This window comes from Papio anubis, chromosome 10 (assembly GCF_008728515.1).
Source record: "Papio anubis isolate 15944 chromosome 10, Panubis1.0, whole genome shotgun sequence".
NCBI lineage: Eukaryota > Metazoa > Chordata > Mammalia > Primates > Cercopithecidae > Papio > Papio anubis.
The window spans coordinates 26,879,385-26,903,006 of record NC_044985.1 but is presented as its reverse complement, the minus strand read 5'-3'; the positions used below and the strand labels follow the sequence as shown (position 1 = coordinate 26,903,006).

The 23,622-nt window shown below is 35.8% G+C and overlaps 1 protein-coding gene across 12 annotated transcripts in view; it reads right to left on the bottom strand.

The window, feature by feature from the left end:
• KYNU (kynureninase) overlaps positions 1 to 23,622 on the bottom strand; it is a 164,106-nt gene that overhangs the window by 27,305 nt on the left and 113,179 nt on the right. For 9 of the 12 annotated variants that reach the window (XR_004176502.1, XR_002516060.2, XM_021923571.2 and 6 more), the window contains 2 exons: positions 23,232 to 23,305; positions 18,722 to 18,757 (listed from right to left, as the gene is read on the bottom strand). Coding sequence is in view for 9 of the 12 variants with exons in the window: in XM_021923571.2 (XP_021779263.1) it covers positions 18,722 to 18,757; positions 23,232 to 23,305 (110 nt within the window). In the remaining 3 variants the exon portion in view is untranslated. The remainder of the gene's footprint in view (positions 1 to 18,721; positions 18,758 to 23,231; positions 23,306 to 23,622) is intronic. The other 3 variants (XR_002516061.2, XM_017946517.3, XM_017946513.3) reach the window with 1 other exon arrangement.

Sequence of the window (23,622 nt, the reverse complement as noted above, 5' to 3'; positions counted from 1 at the left end):
TTTCCACCTCCAATATGCATATAGGATAGGTGATTTGATTTCCCCACACCCTCTTTTTCCATTAGAATTTTTATTTTTAGTATTGTACTGTTTGATCTTAAAAGAGTTCTGCGGACCTTTTCCATTAAGTTTGCTAAATTTTTAGGCACACACTTAATATTTAGTTTCAGAATTGTTGTCTAATGATTTTTCCAGAAAAGCACTAAATCTGATCAGAAAACTTATCATCCACTGAGAGGCCAAGACAGGAGAACTGCTTGAAGCCAGGAGTTGGAGACTGGCCTCCACAACATAGCAAGATGTCTCTTAGAAAAAAAAAAAAAAAAAAAAAATAGCCAGACATGGTGGCACACACCTTTAGTCCCACCTACTTGGGAGACTAAGGCGGGAGAATCACTTGAGCCCAGGAACTCAAGATGACAGTGATCTATGATCACACCGCTGCACTCCAGCCTGGGTGACAGAGCTAGACCCTGTCTCTAAACAAACCAACAAATAAACAAACAAACAAACACCTGATGAGTTTTAAATTGGTTCCTGTTTTTCTATGCTATATTAAATCTCATGATGTCATTTCCTCTGATTTGAAAACTGTATGGATTCAGAGACAACTATTCATATCATATTGTTTGGAAAACATTTGAGGTGATAAGACTTTAAATATATTAAGAATTTTGCTCATCATTTACAAATAGTTTTCCACAACTTTCTTCTCCACAGTGAATCAATACATTTTATTGCTTCAGGGTCATTTGTTAAGTGGAGAACACCAAAGGGTGCATATAGAACCAAAATTCTAATTTTTAGCTTTGAGTTCCAAAACAAACTTCCGAAACTTAGAGCAGAGACAATTCTCTTTAAGAGCCAAGACTTCTGATTTGCAATAGACATGTTTGATCTCAAATCATATGTTACATATAGCCCAGCAAAAAGTTTATGCCATAAATAGCACATATAAAAGACAACTGAAGAAACAGTGGATCTAACCCATAAATTAAACCAAATTTTCTCCTGCTGAGGAAGGAGAAGACTCAGAAAGGGATGAGATTCATACCTGATTTAGGTTCCTAATACCTAGCCAGGCTGTACTCCATACCACTAGATAAATTACAAGGGATGAGACTGGGACGGTTGAGAGGTCAGTGGGAACTCCACATATGTTTGAGAAGACCTGATGATAGAAACGGCCTGAGCGATGTTTCCTCAGCCCTAAGACACAGTCCAAAGGTTCGTAGATCGTTTCTTCAGGCCCCAAATGGGTGCCATAGTCTTGGTGTAGGAATGTTAGGAGGATGGACCTGTGTGTGACAGCACCTCCATTTAAAACCCAGGTTCATATCATATCCCCCAGAGACCCAAGAGACTATTTTGAAATTCCTGCTCCCCCAGGGATGGGTATGGAAGTGACTGGCAGACCCCAAGTCCCCAATGGAGCTTTGGAATAGTTGAGGCCATTTCATGCATGAGGCCATTTCAGTTTCACATGCATCTCGGAGGATGCACAGGTAATCAGAGCAGTTGACCAAAAGGTTACAGGCACATCTCAGTGTACTCCAGGAAATGACTATGAGTCCGATGCCTCTCCCATACCTATGCCTGAATGTTCTGTATATCATCCACCTTTGCAACCTTAAGTGTCATTCTGTGGAGGAAAGGAAAAGAACTCTGAACCAACAGAACTTAAACTCCGAATTTACTGAGAAAAACAACGAAATTCACTAAGCTTACCTAGAAGTTACAAGACCAAATTTCCTGCAAGAAACAGATGTGGGTTCATGATAGAATTAAATTCAGATAGACAAAAAAAAAGAACATAAAATTATTTTCTCATTTAAGTCCATGACCTAATAACATTTATATATGCAACTTTTCTTTAAAATTACCAAATTTCTAGAAATTAAAAATAGAGCTACTATAAGACCTAACAATTCCTCCTCTGGACATATACCCAAAAGAAATGAAATCAGCACCTTGTAAAGATATCTGCACTCCCTTGTTCACTGCAGGATATTCAAAATTGCGAAGATATGGAATCAACCTAAGTGTCCGTCAACAGATGAGTGGAAAAGAAAATATGATGGACACACACACACACACACACACACACACACACAGAGAGAGAGGCAGAGAGAGAGAAAGAGAGAGAGAGACAGAGAGAGACAGAGAGAGACAGAGAGAGAAGTATTATTTGGCCCTAAAAAAGAATAAGGTCTTGCCATTTACCACAACACAGATGAACCTGGAGTACATCATGCTAAGTAAAATAAGCCAGAGCCAGGTGTGGTGGTACACACTTGTAGTCTCAGCTATGTAGGAGGCTGAGGTAGGAGAATCACTTGAGCCTGGGAGTTTAAGGCTGCAGTGTGTTGTGATAGCACCTGTGAATAGCCATCACCCTCCAGCCTGGACAACATAGTGAGACTTTGTCTCTAAAAAATTAATAACAAAAAAAAAGAAAGAAAGAAAAAAGCTAGACATGGAAAAATTGCATGATCTCACTTATGTATGAAATCTCAAAAAAATTCAAATAGAGAAGAGAGAACAAAAATTCAAACAGAGATAGAGAACAAAAGAGTGGTTACCAAAGACAGGTGTGAGGGAAGAAAATGCAGACAGATAGGTCAGAGGACACAAAGTAGCAGATATGCAGGATGAACAAGTCTAGAGCTCCAATGTACAGTATGAGGACTATAGGTAGTAAAATTGTACTACATTTGGGATTCATGCTAAATGAGTAGATTTTCACTGTTCTTGCTAGAAAAAAAATGGGTAACTGTGTGAAGGTGGATATCTTAATCTGCTTCACTACAGTGACCATTTTACTGCTTCTATGTATCCCATACATCATGTTATAGACCTTAAATATATACAGTAAAAAATAAAACAAAATTATGAAAAATATTATGGGAAAGACACATGGGCCTTTCTACTCCATAGTCCTTTTTTTTTTTTTTTGAGATGGAGTCATGCTCTGTCGCCCAGGCTGGAGTGCAGTGGCACGATTTTGGCTCATTGCAACCTCCACTTCCTGGATTCAATCCATTCTCCTGCCTCAGCCTCCCAAGTAGCTGGGATTACAGGCATGCACCACTAGGCCTAGCTAATGTTTTGTATTTTTAGTAGAGATGGAGCTTTGCCATATTGGCCAGGCTGCTCTCGAACTCCGGACCTCAGGTGATCCACCCATCTCGGCCTCCCAAAGTGCTGGGATTACAGGCGTGAGTCATTGTGCCCAGTCCAGAGCCCCTTCTGAGATAGAGCTGTTTTCTTCTGTTCTCCTTTGTCGCAGGAAACATTTTATATTTTGGAGAACCTCCAACTTGGGGAGACCCTCTGATATGGGGACAACCAGTGAATTAGCAGTTTGGATATTTCCTCCCAGAGCCATTAGTATTCTAGATACTACTTACAGCTTCAGTAATTTGGGTTCTGAGGACTTCTGTGGATTCTCGGAACACAGCGTGAACTAAAGCAATGTGTTCTTGTGGCTTCAGGCTACAGCGAACTTGACCTTGCTTTCCATCCTTTTCTATTCAGACTGGTCTTTGTAAACCAATAATCTGAAGTTTCTTTATCATTCTCTACCCAGAAATATTACATGTTGGTGCAAAAGTAATTACAGTTTTTGTCATTACTTTCCATGGCAAAAACCACAATTACTTTTTCACCAGCCTAAATAGTTTCAGTTTTTTTCTCTTTGGTAATCATAACAAAAATACTTGGGAAATAATGTACTATTCAAATATACAAGGTTTGTATATTTCTACTATTTTATGCTATATGTATTTATACTATTGCAAATATACAACAACTTTGTATATTTCTGCTTTCCTGGAAAATTTATTGACATATGACTGAGCCTTTCTTCTTCTTACTTTTTCATCAAGTTCTCGCTTCTATTATAGACACACATGTGACTTGTTGACAAAGAGGACCAGACTATTTTCTTTCTGGTTTCTCTAGGTCACTGGAAACTCTTATGAGCAGGGCCTTATTCTGTTTCTCTTTGCATGCCTAGGTCCTAACATGCAACTTGGCATATGGGAGCTCCACAGGTACTTCTTAAAGTGTGCCTAAGCAAACTTTAGACACAACCAGGTAGATCAGTTTCCCTTTCTACCCTTTAAAGCAGTGTTAGACAGTGCCTCGGGGAAGGACTGATCTCTCTATCTGTGACTGCAGTCTCATCATAGTATTAATGAATTTGTTAGTATCAGACATGAATCATCTATTACTCTTGTCAAATACCCCGCATCTCCACTACAGGGTAGATCTTTCAGTTCTCCAACATGGGGAAAACATATCCCTAGAGTCTGGATGACCTACTTATCAGGAAGCCTCCCTCTTAGCTTAAGCTAGGGCAAGATATTTTGTGTTGGTTTTTATTTAGAGAAAACACGATTTGTGTTAGCCTTGAGGTGATTTGACTAGGATGCATTGGATCAGATGGCACCTGAGCAACGAAAATAATACTAATGACCCCTTTAGTGGAGCGGGTTAGATACTGGAGACGGCAGATTAACTTCCTTCCAGGTGAAACCTAATGAGATATGATTTCATCACCCTAAGTGCTTAAGTTAGTAGTACCTAGTTTAACTAGAATTTAGGAAACATTGTTGATAGTAAAGATAGTATTGTATGCTTGGGAGGAAAAATGAATATTGCCTTTATTTTTATTTTTGAGACAGAGTCTTGCTCTGTCACTCAGGCTGGGGTGTAGTGGTGCTGTCTTGTCTCACTGCAACCTCCACCTCCCGGGTTAAAGCAGTTCTCCTGCCTCAGCCTCCCAAGTAGTGACACACACCACCACACCCAGCTAACTCTTGTATTTTTAGTAGAGACAGGTTTTCACCCTGTTGGTCAGGCTGGTCTCAAACACCTGACCTCAAGTGATCCACCCGTCTTGGCCTCCCAAATTGCTGGAAATACAGGTGTGAGCCACCATTCCATGCTGCCTTTATTTTTTATTTCCTCCAGCAACTTCAACACATTTAGAACTATCCATGTTGAGAGGTGACAAGGAAGATTTTACTGGACCTGAGACTTGAATCTCAATCCCACAACTTTCTACCAGTAGAGAACTGGGCACCAGTTTTTTCATCTATAACTTCATAGGGTTATGGTTAAATAAAGTGTGAAGTTTCTAGCACAGTGCCTGTCAAGGTAAGCTTATTGTAAACATTAGTTAGATTCCTTCCCCACTTGAATATATCTGGTATTGATCTTAAACCTTACAGATGAAAATTAATGCATGGGGAAGGAAATGTAGAAGCTTATCATCTAATGATTTTGTTAGATTTTGATGAATTAGTCAAAATGATAGGCATATTAAGTAATTTGTCTTCTGGAAGTTTAAAGTAAATGAAGGTGATGTTTGTTCATGAAAGACCTTAATCAAGTAATAGGAGAATGTCTTTGATTAGAAGTCAGAAGACTTATTCTCTAGTTCTGCCTCTGCCTAAAACACAATATGTCAAACACAGCATTCATGTTTTTTCTTTCCTACATTTATTTATCAGCTCAACTCTATCTGTTAGGTAGTTTTAGACATCTGAATTGGACACCATTAGGTTATTTCCCTCTTCTCTTTCAGTCTTATGAGTCATTAATGGCCCTGTTATCTACTCCTTCCTTTATATTCCACAGTTAGACCCTAACCTAACCCATATCATCTGGTTTACAGAAAAAAATAAAATAATCAAATTTCTGTAGACAAGCAAAATTAATGACAAAATTTTGAAGTGTGAATACCAAAGTCTTGTAAAGAAGTGGTTTTTAGTTTGTTTGTTTTCAGATAGAGTCTCACTCTGTCATCCAGGCTGGAGTGCAGTGACGCAATCTCAGCTCACTGCAACCTCCACCTCCTGGGTTCAAGCAATTATCTGCCTCAGCCTCCTGAATAGCTGGGATTACAGGCACCTGCCACCACACCTGGCTATTGTATTTATTTATTTTTTATTTTTTGTATTTTTTGTATTTTTAGTAGAGACGGGGTTTCACCATCTTGGCCAGGCTGGCCTTAAACTCCTGACCTCAGGTGATTCCCCTGCCTGGGATTATAGGCATGAGCCACGGCGCCCAGCCATAAAGAAGTGTTTTTGTATTAAATATAAGAATCAGGATTGGAGAGCTATCTTAAGTTAATTTGAACAGATAACTGAGCTATATTAATGAGTTAAATTGTGTAGAAAAACAAAATCATCTTAGAAAGTAATAGCTTATTTAATGTACTAATGTTTGTATGATGTATATTGAAAACCCATTCTTTCCACAAGCAGAAATGGCCCTGTGCTGAGTACTGAGGGGAACTTATTATGACTCCCCCATTAAGGCTGGTAAGATAATGTTTGCATAAAAACGAGGAAATGAGGAAGGAGTTCTAGCCTAAATGAATCAGATCCATTCACCATAGTTTAGCACCATAAGGGCCATTGACTATTATTTTATTTTTTGTCTTTTGAAAAGAAGGAAATTTACCAAAGAAAATTATTTCTCCTATAGTTACATATCAAAGATGATATATGAAACTTTATGCACATAATGCTTTCTGTGGAAACTGATTCAAAATGTAGCCCTTGGTATTTTCTTTTTTAAAAATCTGATGCAAACAGTGGCTGTGAGACACAGCAATGAAAAAAATGCAACATGTATTTCCCATTTAGTTTCAATGGGATCAAAACAAAAATCAGGAGCAATATTTCAGTATTTCAATTTTTTTTCTTATTTTGCAAACTTTTCTTTCATTTTTTGTGCATTCACTAAAGAACTGGGTACTTGACACTTCTGTTTGTGGAGTGATATTAAAAATTCAAGAGTATGAGTTATGATGATTGCTGGGTATATCTGACAGAAACATCAAAGACCTAGTGTTCAAACACAGTATCACAGGAGGAAATAATAACTTGTGCTTGAAAATACTGATGACATTTTCATAACCCAAATATGAAAGAAACAAGGGACTACACGAAGAGTAAAATGTGTTCTTAGAAAAAAAGAACTCAGAAGTGATTCCATAACTGTGGTCAAGGCATCGGTGTTTTATTTATTGAAGTTACAAAAGTGCTTTATATCTGAAAAAGTGTAAGTATAATATGATTGTTTACAAAGAAAGAATTTCCAAGTTGCCTATCTCATTATTTCATGCTAATATCTCTCTTTTGCATTTATTCACTTAAGAAATCATATATTTCCACCAGCTTCATACAAAGGACACAAAGAGATCATCTGGACCTTGAACCAGATCCACTGAAGATTCTAATTGTTTGCCACTCGTTGTCTTTCCCCATCCCCATTTCCTGGGGATCTATTACCCCTGTATGGAAGCTATAAAATCCCACAGAACACTTAAGAATGGCCTGGCAAATCAAATTATTGGCTCCTGTCCCAATAAGAAATCCTGTTCAAAAGGAAACGTTGAGCAAAGCTTCTACACAGCTAGCTGCTAAGGAAAAATGGATAGAAACTAAGACATGTTTGCTGGGAAATGGGCATAGTCATTTTCTGTATTCTCACTTAATTTTTACAATACCACTTTGAGGTAAATATTCTTTCTACCATTTTAGATTTGAGAAAAGTAAGGCTTAAAGTGGTTAGTGACTCATCCAAAGGGGCACAGCTAGTTAGGCCAATGTCCTGCTCAATAAAGAATCAGGAACACTGACCATAAGCAAGAAGCTGTGATCAAGATGGCATAACCAGAACAAAGTTGAAGGAGGGAGTAAAACTGCGTATCTTAACAAGACAGCAGGAAAGCAGAAGCTGAGATGCTCAGCCCCTGGAAACTGAATGGAAGAGCAGAGGTGAATAGCAGGGCTGAGTAAAGTAAAATGGTTTAATAACTCTATGGTAGATACTTGTTACTAGGGGCTCTATATCTATTGTTTACGCTCCGGATTAAATTATCCTTCTTTTTGGAGGCTTATTAAAGTTTTCTTATGTTTCACATATTAATAATCCAAAAATAGTTAATGAGACACTTTGCTAGAAGCCAGAGATAGAGATAGCATAAGGCAAAACAAGCATTGTGTCTGCCCACCATCCCTGCCCAATAGTTTAAAGTCTATTGGGTGTGAGGATAGCTGGAGTAGGGGGCAGTTAAGTATATTCAATGAAATTGTGGTGGGCAGACTCTTAAAGTGCCCTCCTAGTGTTCATGCCTTTGTCTAACTCACTCCCTCTTGCCTAGATAGGATCTGTGACTCCACACCAAGAAGTAAGAATCCAGGGGACAAAGTGAGATAGAAAGAATAAAGAGAAGGAAAATAGAGTCAAAGCTAGGTGTCTGATATTTTAATTGTCGGTACTTAAGGAAGACAAAGTGCTGACATATCGCATCATGAGTGAGGTATTAAGTGGATTGAAACACTGAAGGATATGAAACCAGAGACTCAAGATGTTTCAGTTTCATCGACATGAATATTGAAGTAATTACAAGGAGAGAAGAGGGTGAATGCTGATTATACAAATTGGGTCATTCTTGTCATACTCACCTAAATCAAAGTCTAAAGGCCAGAGGAAAAAAGCACCCAGGGCACAGAGCAGTGCTCCATGAGTTGACTTCTCCACAAACCCAGCTGCTGAAACTACCTGCTGTAACCCTAAGACCAGTTTCACTTAGTATCTGCCGAAATAACTGCTATAACTCTAAGACTAGTTTTACCTACCATTGTCACTCACTAATCAGAGTTTTCCAGCTCCCAAAATCTTTTCTAGTGCCAAAGAGATTTCTTTCAAAAGGATATGTAGCATTTCTTTAAAATAAATACCCCGACATTTTCTTTGTTCTTTAGACATACTGATGACTGCCTGATCTGTATGCGTGCCCCAAACTGCAATTCTGTGATTCACAAATAAAATATTAAATTTAGAGATTTGTCTCTGTATTCTATTTTGACCTCAATAAGAGTAAGAGAAATAGAATAAAGAAAATAGTAGCTCTTTATAGAGGTTATTTATATTATAATGATCTAACAATGAGTAGGAAATGGAGTCAGAGTACTCCGGATGTGGAAAATAATATAATTTTCTGCAAAACGTGGCATAAAGATTAATATCTTGATGTAACAGTGATATCATTGAATTCAGTGGTCATACCAATTACTTAAATAAAATATTCATCAAAACAATTCAACCAGTCATAAATACAGACTCACATAGTTTTCTGCCATGTAGCAACAGAAAAGGAGGGGAGGGAATATTTCATATCATATGTGCTATAAAGTCCTGGGGCCATTGGTAGCTAATTATTTTGGACTGTCACTAATTTTTCATATGATGTTTTTCTTCCTTTATGTCTTTATTCAGATATATAGTATTAATAATAACCTTGTTATTTTAATAATTGGTGGTTTTGATCTTCAATCTTAATGAAATTCTAAATGTTATCTCCTCTGGAAAAAAACTGCAACTTTGTAAGATGAATGCTCTACATGTCCATTTGATAAAAAGAAATTTAATCATTTAAATGGATTACTATAACAAGAAGATGAGATTTCTATCTTATTAAAATTTATTTTTACCCATACCCCTTGTGAAATAAAGACATGTTGACTCTCTTCTATGATATATGACATTTTTCAGGCTATTCTGAATATTTTCATGAGGAACAACATCAATGATGCTGTATTTTTAATGTAAGAGCCCATACTGATATATGGTTAGCTAGATTAAAGTTTTGAAAAGCATTACTAATTTAAATAAATTAAGAAAAGAAAAAAAATATTATATTTAGTAAAACAACATGTTAGAGAGCCTGTCTCGCATATTATCTTCCAATTGATAGCTCACAACTTGAACCTAGGTGATTGATGGCTCCTCAAACACTCAGCAAAGGTCTTATAAAAATAATCAAACAAGTTTAACTTAAAGCATGTGTGTTTTCCCCTCCACTTAGGTTCTTTTAGTTGTGTTCATGATATTGAGACCAACAAAAATAAATGTTAATTGAGATTTTATTATAAGCCAGACACCATTCAAAGCAATCACTTAATTTTCAAAATAATCCTATGAATTATACTATCATTATCCACATTATAATACAAAGGAGGAAATGAGGCCTCTAAAATTCTTGACAAATAGTCTAAGATCCCACAGTTATTAATTGTTAAAGTTCAAATGTAGATATAGATCATAATGACCCAGGATATTCACAGAAAATGCAAAACCATCGGGAGCAGGTTTTTAAAAATGAACCAGTGATTTTATAAAAGCAATATTCTCCAGATTACTTCCGGGTTTTGGGCTGGCAGAATGCTAGGCTAGGATAGACTAGAACAGGCTAAGATGGCAGAGCTGCTATTCTTTTTATTTTTTTATTTTTTTTGAGACAATCTCACTCTGTCGCCAGGCTGGAATGCAGTGACGTGAGCTCTGCTCACTGCAACCTCAGCCTCCTGGGTTCAAGTGATTCTCGTGCCTCAGCCTCCTGAGTAGCTGGGATTACAGGCATGCACCACTACACCCAGCTAACTTTTTTGTATTTTTAGTAGAGTTGGGGTTTCACCCTGTTGGCCAGGATGGTCTCAATCTCCTGACCCCGTGATCTGCCCTCCTCAACCTCCCAAAGTGCCGGGATTACAGGCGTGAGCCACTGCGCAGTTATTCTTTTTAGTATGTACAATGTCCACTCCTTCAAACAAATGTTCTTTTGACCTTCTCTATTCTTTTAGAATTTCTATAAGCAGTTGCCTTTCTTCAAAATCATGGTTCTAGACACTTGATTTAGTGAACTTAAATAAGCATATCACTCATCTGTTACAAGTTCAAGTCTTTACAAACAGAAATAAGGACTGTTTAAAACCTTTTAAAAAGCAAATAAATGATTATTTCTAAAAAAACATTCAAACACGAAATACATTGCACAGAACCTAGGAGGAAGTTAAATTCATTTTAAGACCCATCACTTGGAACATAGGAAAGGTAAAATCCAGACACAAAAGAAATGCAATCTTAATGAAATCTTGGATTCTTAAAAAGCAAATATTCAAAAGCTAATGAAGTAAAATTAAAAACCACTGAATTAGTTTATAAGTAGCTATTATCACAATGGGCTCATAAATCATTCCTTAAAACTAAATGTGAATAATAACAATTAAAATACAATCTCCTTGTACTTGGACTAGAAATTCAAATGTTTTCTCATCAAAAACTAAAAAAATCAAAAAGGGAGTTAATTTACTAAGAATAGAGATATTAACAGAATTTGAGAGAAAGTGTTGGAAGAGATCCAATAAATAATAAAAGCAGAGATCTTAATATGCTGTGTGTTCTTGGAACATCATAAATTCCCAAAAAGGAGCTTCAAATAAATGTTATCAGATGGAAAGCATCACTTATCATAAAGGCATCTTTGAAGCATGATACTCAGATTCAGTGAGAGAAAGCCACTGGGGATCTAGTGAATATGATTTTGGATGTGAGGAATTATGAAATGAAATATCCAAACTCTCCTTGATATCTTCAGCAAGGCTTTAATACCAAAATGCTCAATATGAATTCATAAATACGTCGTTCATTAACTTACCCTTTAACCCCCTTACCTCTCACCTCAACCTCACCAAAACGAAACAACAACAAAAATCTGTTTCTCAGCTTATGTTAAAGAACAATTTCCTCTTTGGCACAAAAGCACAAATATAATGAAATTAGTTCACAATCTTTCTTAAGAACATACATTTTCATAGAAGGCTGCTGTCATAAGTTTATTTAATTTGGCAATTTATTACCATACATTTAATAATTTAAGTTTGTGTTCAGGAAAGCAAACATTCTTTTTCCTCTTCTCTCTCTTCCTAAAGGCTATAACTTAAAATGAAATACAATTGTCCTACTGTTTTCTTGGCTTTAAAAAAAAAAAAAATGTGCTGATCAGACAAATTGTCATAGCATTGTAAAAACATGGAACATGCTGGGTACAGCATGATTGTTTATTCTAAAAATAAACCAAGTCTGTAATAGCAACTTGGGATAAATTAGAATGTCTGTCATCCTAGCATCCTCTATAACTTAATCTAAAGTATATTACTTGTTTTCTTCATTTAATAATCAGGGTTCATAGAGTCAAAAGTTCCACAAAGCTTGTTTTGTTTAGAGAACAATTGGAGATTTATCCATTTAAATAACTTTGATATAGGCTTAATTTTCATAGTAAAAATGTTAGCAACTGAAGTTTAAGAAATATATACATAGTACTCTTTCATACTTGAGAAAAGGAAAAAGATAAGAATGTTACAGCAAATTTGTTATCAAGTTGTCTGAACTGACTGTACTTTATTGCATGCATTTATTACAGAAAGGATGGGAAAGGCGGGTCACTGAAGTTATTGATATAGCCAGTGATGCACAGATTTCCATCAAGCTGGTTTTAGTTTCTGAGCTATCACTGCCGGCAGTTCACTCAATTCTGATGCTTCATTTTTATCACTTGAGAATGACAGCATTCAAAAACTGGAAGAGAATCTTCCAGAGATCACTGGGGTCTATTTATTTTTTCCACAGGCAAACCAAGACTTAGAGAGGTGAAGAGACCTGAATTTGTAATCTTGTTCCACATGAACAATCAGTGGCTCCCCTTTGTCTTTAAAATAATACCAAAATTTCTTAGTTGGAACATAAGGATCTTAATGTTCTGGCCCCTGACTGGCATGTGTGGAAAATCACCCTGCCCAGCAGGGCTACCCAGAGTTACTGCCTGTTCTCTTTCAGTCTGACTGAAAGGGGATTTCTCCAGTTAGCTTACATTTCATCTTTGTAAGGTTCTCCCAACATCTCTCTTCTTTCACTGCCCACACTGAATGGTAAGCTCAGGACAATGGGGGCTCATTCATGCCCATATACTCAATGCTTTGAATACAGCCCTGTCTATAGTAAACGCTCAAGAAATAGACCAGCGTGGGTAACACAATGAGACTCCGTCTCTACAAAATAAAATTTTCAAACTTTGAAAATGTCATAATTCTTTCATAATGTTCAGTATACATACTTTTTCTTATGAATAGGTATAGACTTTCTGCTTTTCCTTTTGATTGTTCCAAGCTCTATTCATCTATCATCAGTCAAAATATTTCTTCTGGCCTCCACTAACAATCTTTTTTAGCCAATCCAATCTAATTTGGATGGCCTTCTACAAAAAGCATGAGCTTGACCATACTACTATTCTGTCTTCAAGGAAGTAAGGTCAGTTTGGTAGGATTTGGCCATGATTGCATGGGTTCATAAGTCCCCTAGTCAAGATCTTCAGCCATATTCCCACAGTAGGGCATTAATGTTGCTAGACTACCATGTGTAGTGAGAAGAAAGGCCTAGGAAACAGAGACACACTTGGTACAATGCAAGCAGATATTCAAGTTCAGGAATAAGAGTAGTTCAGGCACATATAGAGAACACAGAACTAGTGCCTATAAAATAACGATCAGACAAAACAGTAGATATGCATCTAAACAAGTGGGCAAAACAACTCAAAACAAAAAACAATGAGAGAAGGAGCAAACAGAATCTAAATATAGGCAGTTGGTAATCAGCACAGTGGTAGGAAAAAGTATGGCTAAGTGACAAAAGCAGATTCAAAGGTACTAATGACAAAGAAAAAGTGTTGAAAACTGAGAAAGTAGATTGCTTCAGCTCATAAACTGTACGTTCACCCCTTGATGCCAGCAACTGGTCCCCAAGCATGCCCATTAGAAGGCTTGGCATGGCATGACATTAAGCAGGTATAATATTGCTAATATACTCTTAGTGTAAAAAGATCTCTATCAATTCCTAGTTTTCTAAAATATTCATCTAATCCCAATTGTTCTTCTTTGTTCGAAGTTAGCTAATTTAATGCTATTCTAGAAAGTAGCTTTAGGATGTATCATAAAATTCAGCTCCATTCTTTTTCTTCTCATTTGTCCACCCATCTGTAAATATTAGTGCTTCACTTGGCTCTGTTACATATTCAACTACCTCTTCAAATCTTACTCTGTAAGAGGCTTATTCTAATATGTCCAATAAGCTAACAGTATGATAAGCGTAGTCATAAAAAAACACTTCCACACTTCCAGCAGTGATAAATTTTAGTTAATAAAAATTGTTTTCTGAAGTTTCACAGTAGGTTGTTCTTATAAGAGCTAAGTCAATACTTTTTGGCATGAGACTATTATTAACAAAAAGGTCTTTGAACATTTTCTGAATATACTTTTCTGAAATATCTTATGATTTTGAAATATTGGCAAAATAATCCTTTGAGTTAATACTGATGCTCCAAGCCCAAGAACAGAAAGTTTTCTAGATTTAGGACTTTAGAAAGAACTACTTGAATTTTGTTCATCAATGTTGATTAAAAATTCATGAAGGATTTTAAAGTTGTCTGTAGCTAGTTTTCATGGATATATTTGGTCTTCATAGAAGCATATGGAAATGCATATTTAATTTGACAGTATTTTGCAAATCATACCCGCTTCAGAATAATTTGCAAAGTAGAAATGCTTCCATATGCTAGAAGATGGTTTGTCTATTATGCTGAGAGTAAAGAAAGAACCGAATATTCAGCAACAAAAAATTTAAAAAATACTTTCTTGGGCACTGTAGATTATGAAAGTAAAGAAAGATTAACAGGACAATGTCCCAGGACTCAAAGAATTTAGAGTTAAGATTTCAATCTATAATAAACTTATTAAACAACCATATCAGACATGCTAAAATGAATTTTCATAGGGATCATTGGGCCCTTAACAAACATAGTGTCACATGGTTATTTTCTGCCTAAATTGCCATGGCTTGTGCCAAATCTTCTTAAATCCTGACCAAAGCTGATTGGAGCAGGGATTGATATGGGAGCCAAAGCAAGATATCTATAGATGAGTTGTTCATGAGGACAATAGATGCTAGCTCTGGACAAAAGAATTCCCACCCAATCAAATTCTCTCCTCTTGAAGAGCAAAACAGGTGAACATAGAGAATATGGATCGCGTGGTTCAGACGTTTGTGGTGAGTAATATATTCCAAGTATTCTTGTGTAGACTGTGAAGTTAGCCTGCCCCACTGTTGGAAGTACCAGGACCTGGTACTTGGTCTGTGTTGCTGAGGCAGCTCGTAGTGCAGCTTCACACAGCATGGATTATTACAACAAACTTCCACCCTGCCTGCTTGGAAATCGTAAAAAGCCAGATGGATACATGTATGTTCTAAACAAGAACACACGAAAATGGAGCAATAGCTCTTCACAGTTAATAGGAAGAAAAAAAATAAAGCCCCTGCAGATCTCAAAGGTTACTTTAGGGATAAAACTTGAAGTAATTAAAACAAGAGCTGAAGCTCTTTGACAAGTTTTACTTTTTATGCCTGAAAGGTTCATTGACCCTATATATCTTCAGAAACACTGGATTGCAGTTCTAGAGCAGAAAATAAATGTTTGGGTTTCAAAGGTCTTCAGTATTCTCAAATTAATGACTATTTCATCATTATCTGAGAGTAGTGATTTACAAGCAAGAATAGTTTAATGTATGTTTTTCTACTGATAATTACTATTTTGGCTTTCTTTAAGATCTGGGATTACTTTATCTCTGGAGTTAAAAAATACAGATTATTTACTGAATTTATTTTTAACTGTGCTCGTGCCTCAATGCATGTAAGTTATTTTTATGATCACAGCTTAAATTCGCTACACAAGAAAATTATCTGGAGAATTTCACACAGTAAAAATTGTCAAGCTAGGAAGATCTTTTTAAAAAATCCTTTAAAAATTATTGATCTAAAATGGTTTCTAAATGAAAATAGGTTTAGGTTGTATGTCATGATTCCACAGATGAGTTTTCTTCAAGTGGTGTGTCTACTTCTGGGTCCCTTACAGTTACCATTTGAGGACTAAGACTGATGACAGGTGTAACCCACTTCATGAATGTGTTCCCAGAGCGAAGGGAGAGCTTAAGGCAGTCACGATTTTACCACTGTTTATAATGGCTAAAATATTGTCGAAAGATAAAGAACAATTTTATGATAATGAGGCAGGCTTTAAAATGTTAAGTCAATAACTCCAATTCCATAAAAATTCTAGTGAGGAGAATAAAAAGGAAAAGATCACTTGGCATATTCCTTTAAGAAATGCCATTTAAGTAATTCTTTCTTCTTTTTTATATCCCCTTAAATTTATGGAACTTATGAGGTGAATCTCTCTCACAGGCAACAATTTTAGTTTTCAATGTAACAGAGTAAATTTATTCACTTAGTTAGTATTGCATTCCATTTTTACAGAAGATTCCTATCTGTAAGTTTCCCCACCTCCTTGCTCAAGTTCTTCCCAAGCAGCTCTGAGTCAGTCTGCTATACCTCCGCTGCCCCTATGGCAAAAGCAGTCTGAGAATTCACCCAGTAATTAATCAGAGGCTGCCTTATGGCACATATTCTAAGCTTGGGTTTCCTGTGACTTAAATCACTTATTTAACTAGTTAAAAGATACCTCTCCAAACAAATTATAACATTTTAAAATCACAGGCAGTAGCCTATATTTATTTTCACCTATGAAAGCTTTTTGCACAAAAATATTGGTTGGTTATGTTTGTTCATGTCTCCTTAATAAACTCAGGATCATTCTCTTTACATGAGAAAGTGAAGATTATCTTAGAAAGATACCTATGTGAGATAAAATGCAAGTTTTATCATATTTAGTTTCCGAGATAGAAAGGTGTGTGTGTGTGTGTGTATATATATACACACGTACAGACATATCCAAAGTCCTTATTATCTGATGACAAATGAAAATATGAAAAAAACACTTAAATAAATCAATTTTAAAGTCAATGGCAGAAGGTTTGACAGAGGTGCTATCTTAAAATGTAGAGCTTAAAATTTAATATGTGATTTGAAAAAATATAGATTAAAATTATAATATTCTAATAAGAATAAGGATAAGCCGTGTTGATATTTTAGTATATTTCTTGACAAAATGATATGGTAGCAAAATATCATCCCTTTTATAGTATACTTAAGTTTCTCAGCATGTCCTTAAAGATAACTTATACAAAGATTTGTGAGGCATTCATCATTTCTCTTGAATGCTTGATATTCCAGTTATTTCCTTTTGAAGTACATTATCAAATGTCCTCCACTTCACATGTTAACTGCTCTGACATAGTCTCATTGGCCGTGATTTTGTGATTTAGGAGTTTTCCAAATTCACTTGCATCATGACATCCTGAATCTCCCTTGAAACATCTTACTTTACAATCATTTTCATTATGTTTTCACTGTATTGTCTGATATTTATGACATTATATAATTAGCAAGAGACTAAGACTTTGTAGAGTAATTCATAGAAATAGATGCTACTACTACTTGGAGAATTATGTTCAGGTAAGGACTAATTTTACAAGTGGGAAGTTTATTAGTGAATAATTTCCTTATATCTCTGGAGACTGAGATCATTTTTGAATAATGACAAACTCTTGCAATTTGCAATCAGATGAAAATAAGGGCTGAAAAGTATGCAAGTGGTAAAGCAGGAAATGAAAGTTCGTTTCTTCAACACCAGTTGTGCATTGTTGAAATAATTGTGGACGAGATACTTTTGGGCAAGAGGATTAAGGACTGAGGTTTTGAGAGAATCAATGAAAAGGTGAAAAAGTAAACCTTTTAAAATACAGAAGAGTTCTCACATCCATGGGAGCAGAAGCAAAAGAAAATGGTACCACATAAGCTTAGAGATGTGGGAGGCAAATATTAAAGACAAAGGAGATAGCCAATTATATATGGCTGAGAGGCCAAGAAGTTGTAGCTGAAAAGTCATCCATTTAACACTGGCTAAATACACGCTAAATAAGCAGAACAGGTGCCTCAGAAGGCCGAGGTCATATTTCAACTGCGGATTCTTAAAAAACTCACTGAGAAATCTATTGGTACTAGTCTATCTCATTTGAAAGCATCAGAAGTGTTGTGAAGTCACACATCTTGCTACTGCGACCTATACGTCCTGTTGTCTCAAACTTTGCACAAGAAGGCCTTATTCTGGTACTAGATAGGGACTTGATAAGTAGTGATTCAGAAGGGATCATTAGGAAACTAAAACAGGATTTAAAATATAGATAAGTTTCGGGCTATGGCATTCTCAACCATTGCCTGGAAAAGCATATGGAATTGAAATATGTAAGTCAGTATTCCCTAGAACAAATGTGCAAAAGATGATCTCTTCATACAATGCTAATTGCACAGTTGGGACAAGCATGGTATAAAGTTATAATTCTCTAAGTCTTTTTGCTGACATTTCTGGATGTTTATTTTTATTCTTTCTGGGGCTTTCCTGGGAATTGTTTGACGCATATTCTTTTTCTAATGTTGTTGCCAAACAATAACAACTTGTATTCCTTAACCATGCACTGAAGTCAGCCAGCCTTTTCAGCTGGTTGTTTTTCACCAGCAAATTACTTGTTACAATAAAGGAGATGATTCAAGCCCTTAATAAAGCCTTTAAAATGTCATCACTGTTTAAAACTTTCAATCAAATACCTCTAGCTGATTATGGAAATGTGTTGGCATAATTTAACATTCAAGCATTTTTATCAAAATTGTCAGTCGGCCCCATTCTTGCCCATTCAAAAAAGCTCAGAAGAAAAGTATTTTAGGAGAATCTAATACAATGGGTGCGTGTGGAGGTTTGCTAAGCCAGCGTGAAAAGTGAGGAACAGCAGGTTTTCAGAATGTATGATTTCACTGGCTAACATAAAAAAGTAAATGATAGATAGAATCTTCATACCTCATATTATCCACTCCTGTTTTCGTAGTAGACTCTCTATTAACAAAAAAAGAGGGAGGTAGTATCTTAAATCTCAATGTATGGGCTCTTACAGAAGAATCCCTTTAAAGGATTCACAAATCTTTGAATCCCCTAAAGTTAAAAGATTAAATAATCCTCTAAAGTGTGCCATGAGAGTTAACATTTGTAATTTTTTTAAAAATTCAAAATTTACAATGTTATTTAAGCATGTTTTTCAGCAAAATATTTCATGTTGTCAAATTTGTACAATTAAGAGTAGTTCCCTTCATATTTCAGAGCAATAATTAACTGTTAGACTGAATTAAAGTCTGCCTTGAAGTGGGGCAAAAACATCCAAGAAGCCATTTATTCATGACTCAGTCCTAATTTATTGTACAGACAAAGTTCAGAATATGACATTGCAATGAGCAAAGGTAATAATGAACTAGGAAAAGGTTAAATTCTAGGTGAGAATAACAGCTTGAATTATGATGCTTAATGCAGTGGGTTGACTCTGGCCTCTAATTTACTCATTCTCTTTGTGAGCAAAGGGCTCTTGGAATAGCCTTAGGTCATAGGTTTTGAACAATGTCCAAAATGCATATTTAAACAAAAAGGGAAGTGAAATCTTTTGGTACAGATGCAATTTGCTGTTTGCTAATGAAAACGTCACATAAAGGACTATTTCAAAATTGTATACCAAATATCAGACTTCTAGAATGCAATCTTATATATCCGGGGATACACTCTCTATATCAGGCAGGTCACCCATGCTTATAATTCCTTTCTTAGCTCAGACTTTATGAACTGTTAAGCTTTCTGTTTAACCAAGCACCAAGAATGCCCCCTCAGCCTTCCTTCCAATTTTCATCATATTCTACCTCTTTATTGAAGGCTTAAACTGCACAATTATTGCACTATCAATATATAGTCAAATTATCAAAAAGAAGAACACATAATTCAAACATAAATACTTTAAAATACTTGTTAAAGAGTGAACAAGTAGACCAGGAGAAGAAATGTTATTTGGATATTATTTATTTGAGATAACATGTTTAACCACTAGATGTCACCCTTTTTAAGCAACAAAGACGACTTCACAAAGCGTGACATCAAGAGCAGTTACATTCGTTCCACTGTATTTGATGTTCTCCATATGGTTCTCAGCTACATACTGAATACTTTAAGAGTGAAAAACTGTTTGGTCTCCCTAAAGCTCTAAGAGAACAGAAAAGTAAGATGACAGAAGGCTTATTAAACATAGTTAAACTGGCTAATCTTGGAGTGCTAACAATTGAAATATAATTATTAACGGGCAAATAGAGTCAGTAGTCATACTGACTCTAAAGTTTACTCAAAGTTTAACTGGATTTGACCTTGGAACTATAAATATTATTCACAAGAAAACTCTCCCCATCTTCACAATATTTTATGTATGGAACATTGTTTTAACATCTGAACAATTACCCTTATTTGAGCAGCGTGATACTGTAGGCTTTTGGGTCTTTTCTTTGTTTATCACTCTTCTCACGGGTGGTATTTGATTTTCAGATGAATAAAAAAGTAAAACACACTAAGGGACACAAAGCTAAGTTTCAGCAAAACATTTCTTTTCTTATTAGGGACAATGAAGTGATGACTGGAAAATACCTTGTCCTTGACTTGTCCAAATCTGCTGCATTCCATTCCTAATTAAAGAGCTCCGATCTCCTAATACAAATTAAGTGCAATATAAGATACTCGGTACGGAATAGACAGCCAAGGCTAGAAGTTGACAGCACTGAAATTAGTCACTGACATCACTTAAAAAGAAGCTTTAGGAGTGTAAGAAAACAATAAACAGAAAAACAACCAGTTTTCCTTAACGTGGCCTTTGTGAGTCAAGCCTAATTTAAGTCACATAAATTTCCATAGCTAAATTGTTAAAATGCAACAACAGCTAATAACATATAGTTTTCCAGAAAAGTTAAAAGCAAAGTTCTCATATACATACGAAATAAACAGCCACAAAAGATCTCATTCAACCCACAAAATAGTGGGGGAATCAGTAAGATGGTAGGAAGCCCAGAATTCTTTCTTATAGCATATAAGACAGACTACATTTCCAAGGAATGGAGATTATATTGTACAGTCTGCTTATCAAAGATCTGCTAAAATAAACTCAGTGATAGTTACAAACTAATGTCCTACAAAGTCACAAACCGTAAACTTTGAGGTTATATTTTCTGCTTAAGAGAAATGATCTCCACTGGGCAAAAGTCTACATGTTACCATGCAAATTCACAGTGAGTCAACAAAGTACTTAGGGGTCAGCACTAAATAATTACCAAACAATACTTGGGCTAGGGTGTTACAGAATGCCACCCATCTTTTTCCTGTATATTTTAAATTTTGGATTTTCTTTTTCATATAACCCCACACCTATTGATCACATATAATGCTGTATTAGTCCATTCTCTCACTGCTACAAACAACTGCCTGAGACTAGGTGATTTATAAAGAAAAAGAGGTTTAATTTGTTCACCGTTCTGCAGGCTGTACAGGAAGCATGACTGGGAAGGCCTCAGGAAACTTACAATCATGGCGGAGGGTGAAGGGGGAAGCAGGCACATCTTTCATGGCCAGAGCAGGAGGCAGAGAGACAAGGAGAAGGTGCTACACACTTTTAAACAACCATATCTCATAAGAACTCACAATCTTGAGAACAGCAAGGGGGAAGGCCTCATTGTCCCATTATCTCCCACTAGGCCCCTGCTCCAACATTGGTGATTACAAGTCTACATGAGATTTGGGTGGGGACACAAATCCAAACTATATTAAATGCTTAAGTAGCTACACTTAGTGTTTTACATATATCATCTCATTTTATTCTCACAATAACTGCTTATAGGTAGGGGCTGATACTACCTCAGCTCAGAGACCAGAACACTGAACAATCATAGAAGATTCTCCAGGTGACAGACCACCAAGAGACCAAGTCGAACTGTGAACCTGGTCTGCCTAGATGGTCTTTCTCCCAGGAGCATAGACTTAACATAGATTTAAACACTGTCTAGAAGATTTTGAAATTCCACAAAATGAGGCATATGTGAGCACAACACAACCCTTTGCCCTTGTTCCTTGTCCATGGTGAGAGAAACCTCAGGTGCAAGACCTGTGCATGCTAGGAGGTCAAAGCTTAACTCCGAACACTGACATTCTCTAGAATTTGTGTATATTATTTCTTCCCCCCCACCACCCCTTCCACCTCAGCACTGGCTTACCCTTTGGATTGATATAATACATCAGATCCTCTATTTCAATTTAAATAAATGGAGAGTGAGAAATGGCCAGGGTTGTGAGTCATCATACAAAAGCAAGCAATATCTTATATACTGTCTATGTGGAAAACATGGTATTCTTACAATATTTGCTTTTCAATCTTCTCAGAGATGTTGGGACATGGAGGGAAATCTAATGTACTGATAATGATATTCAAGTAAGATGTCTGCTTGACTTAATATGTGTCTAAAGAAAATGTTGTCTTAAGTTTAAAACCTTAAAACCTTGAAAAAAATTTAGACACAATGAAAGAAACTATAGAAAATCATTTTAAATTCCTAGGATTTATATGCATAGAACTTCAGAAATGTGAGGTGCTCCAAACTCTATTACTAATTCAGCCTCAATTCTTGTAAAGATTATACCACTCAGCCAGTGGCTGAGAAAATTCAGAAAACTAATCAAACATTATTACATTATCTATTAGGAGTCTAGATAGTCTCCTCATCACACATACTCCAATACAACAACTATGAAAAGGGATTTTTTTTTCTTCCCAGCATATTATTTCTTTATCTCCATACCAGAAAAAAAAGCAAAAGGAACACTTTGAGTTTCCCGGTCAACTAAAAATGTGTAAGTTTGTTGGTGTATTACATTTGCATTTATACTTGCTCTAAAATATGAAGAGTTCTATAAAACGGAAAAGTATTACTTTTTATGTAGTCAGTCTGTTGTTCAGTGTTCAGCTTCTTCGGGTTTCATGGATTATAAAGTCTTTTAGGACAGAAGATATTCCCTACAAGCTATCATGTAACATTTATAGCTTTAAAGGTAGATGTAATTTTAATAATAACATGCCACATTTAAGGCTCTATTAGGCACAGCTCTGGTTGCCTTTGATTTATTCATCAATGTGAGGAATCTGAAATTTTCTAAAGTCTAATTTTTGAAAAAAAATATTCAAGGGGTCTCTTTGCATTAAACCATCTGCTCTACATGATTGCAGTGACTCGTTTTTAGCACTGAAGCTTCCCTTTTTGATTAAATTTCTTGTTCAACCAATTGAATTCTTTGGAAAGCATTTATTTCGAATGAATTATATTGTTGTTAGCAGAGTAGGAAAATCATTCTAATCCAATCCTAATTCCTATTGGATAGCATCTTAGAGAACTCATGTAAATTTAACATATTATTAATGCAAATTAATTTGTGCATCACCAAAGAATTATCTGAAGATGGTACTCACGCAGGTTTAATCGTATGGGCATGCTTTTCATGAATAAAGGCACCGGCAATTCCTCCTGCGCCTGCATTTAGATACTAGATTGAAAATAAATTAAATTATGTGGGTTTACTTGAATATGTGACAAAACTAAACAATATAGTCATTTGAATTTTTTAATTGAAACCACAACTTTTGACCACTTCAAAATGTGTGATTATTTGATAAAACAGAAGCTTGGGTCACCTTCTTCAAAGAAAAACAAATAAAAAGTAGTATTATTAGGTTGAGAATAAATGACTGTTACTTTTATGGGGCAAATTTGCTCTAGCTGGTAGAAAGCAGTTTTACTGAGGTCTGGCTTCAAAATTCATACATTTAAATTATTTTGTCCTAAAATATTGCAATAATAATA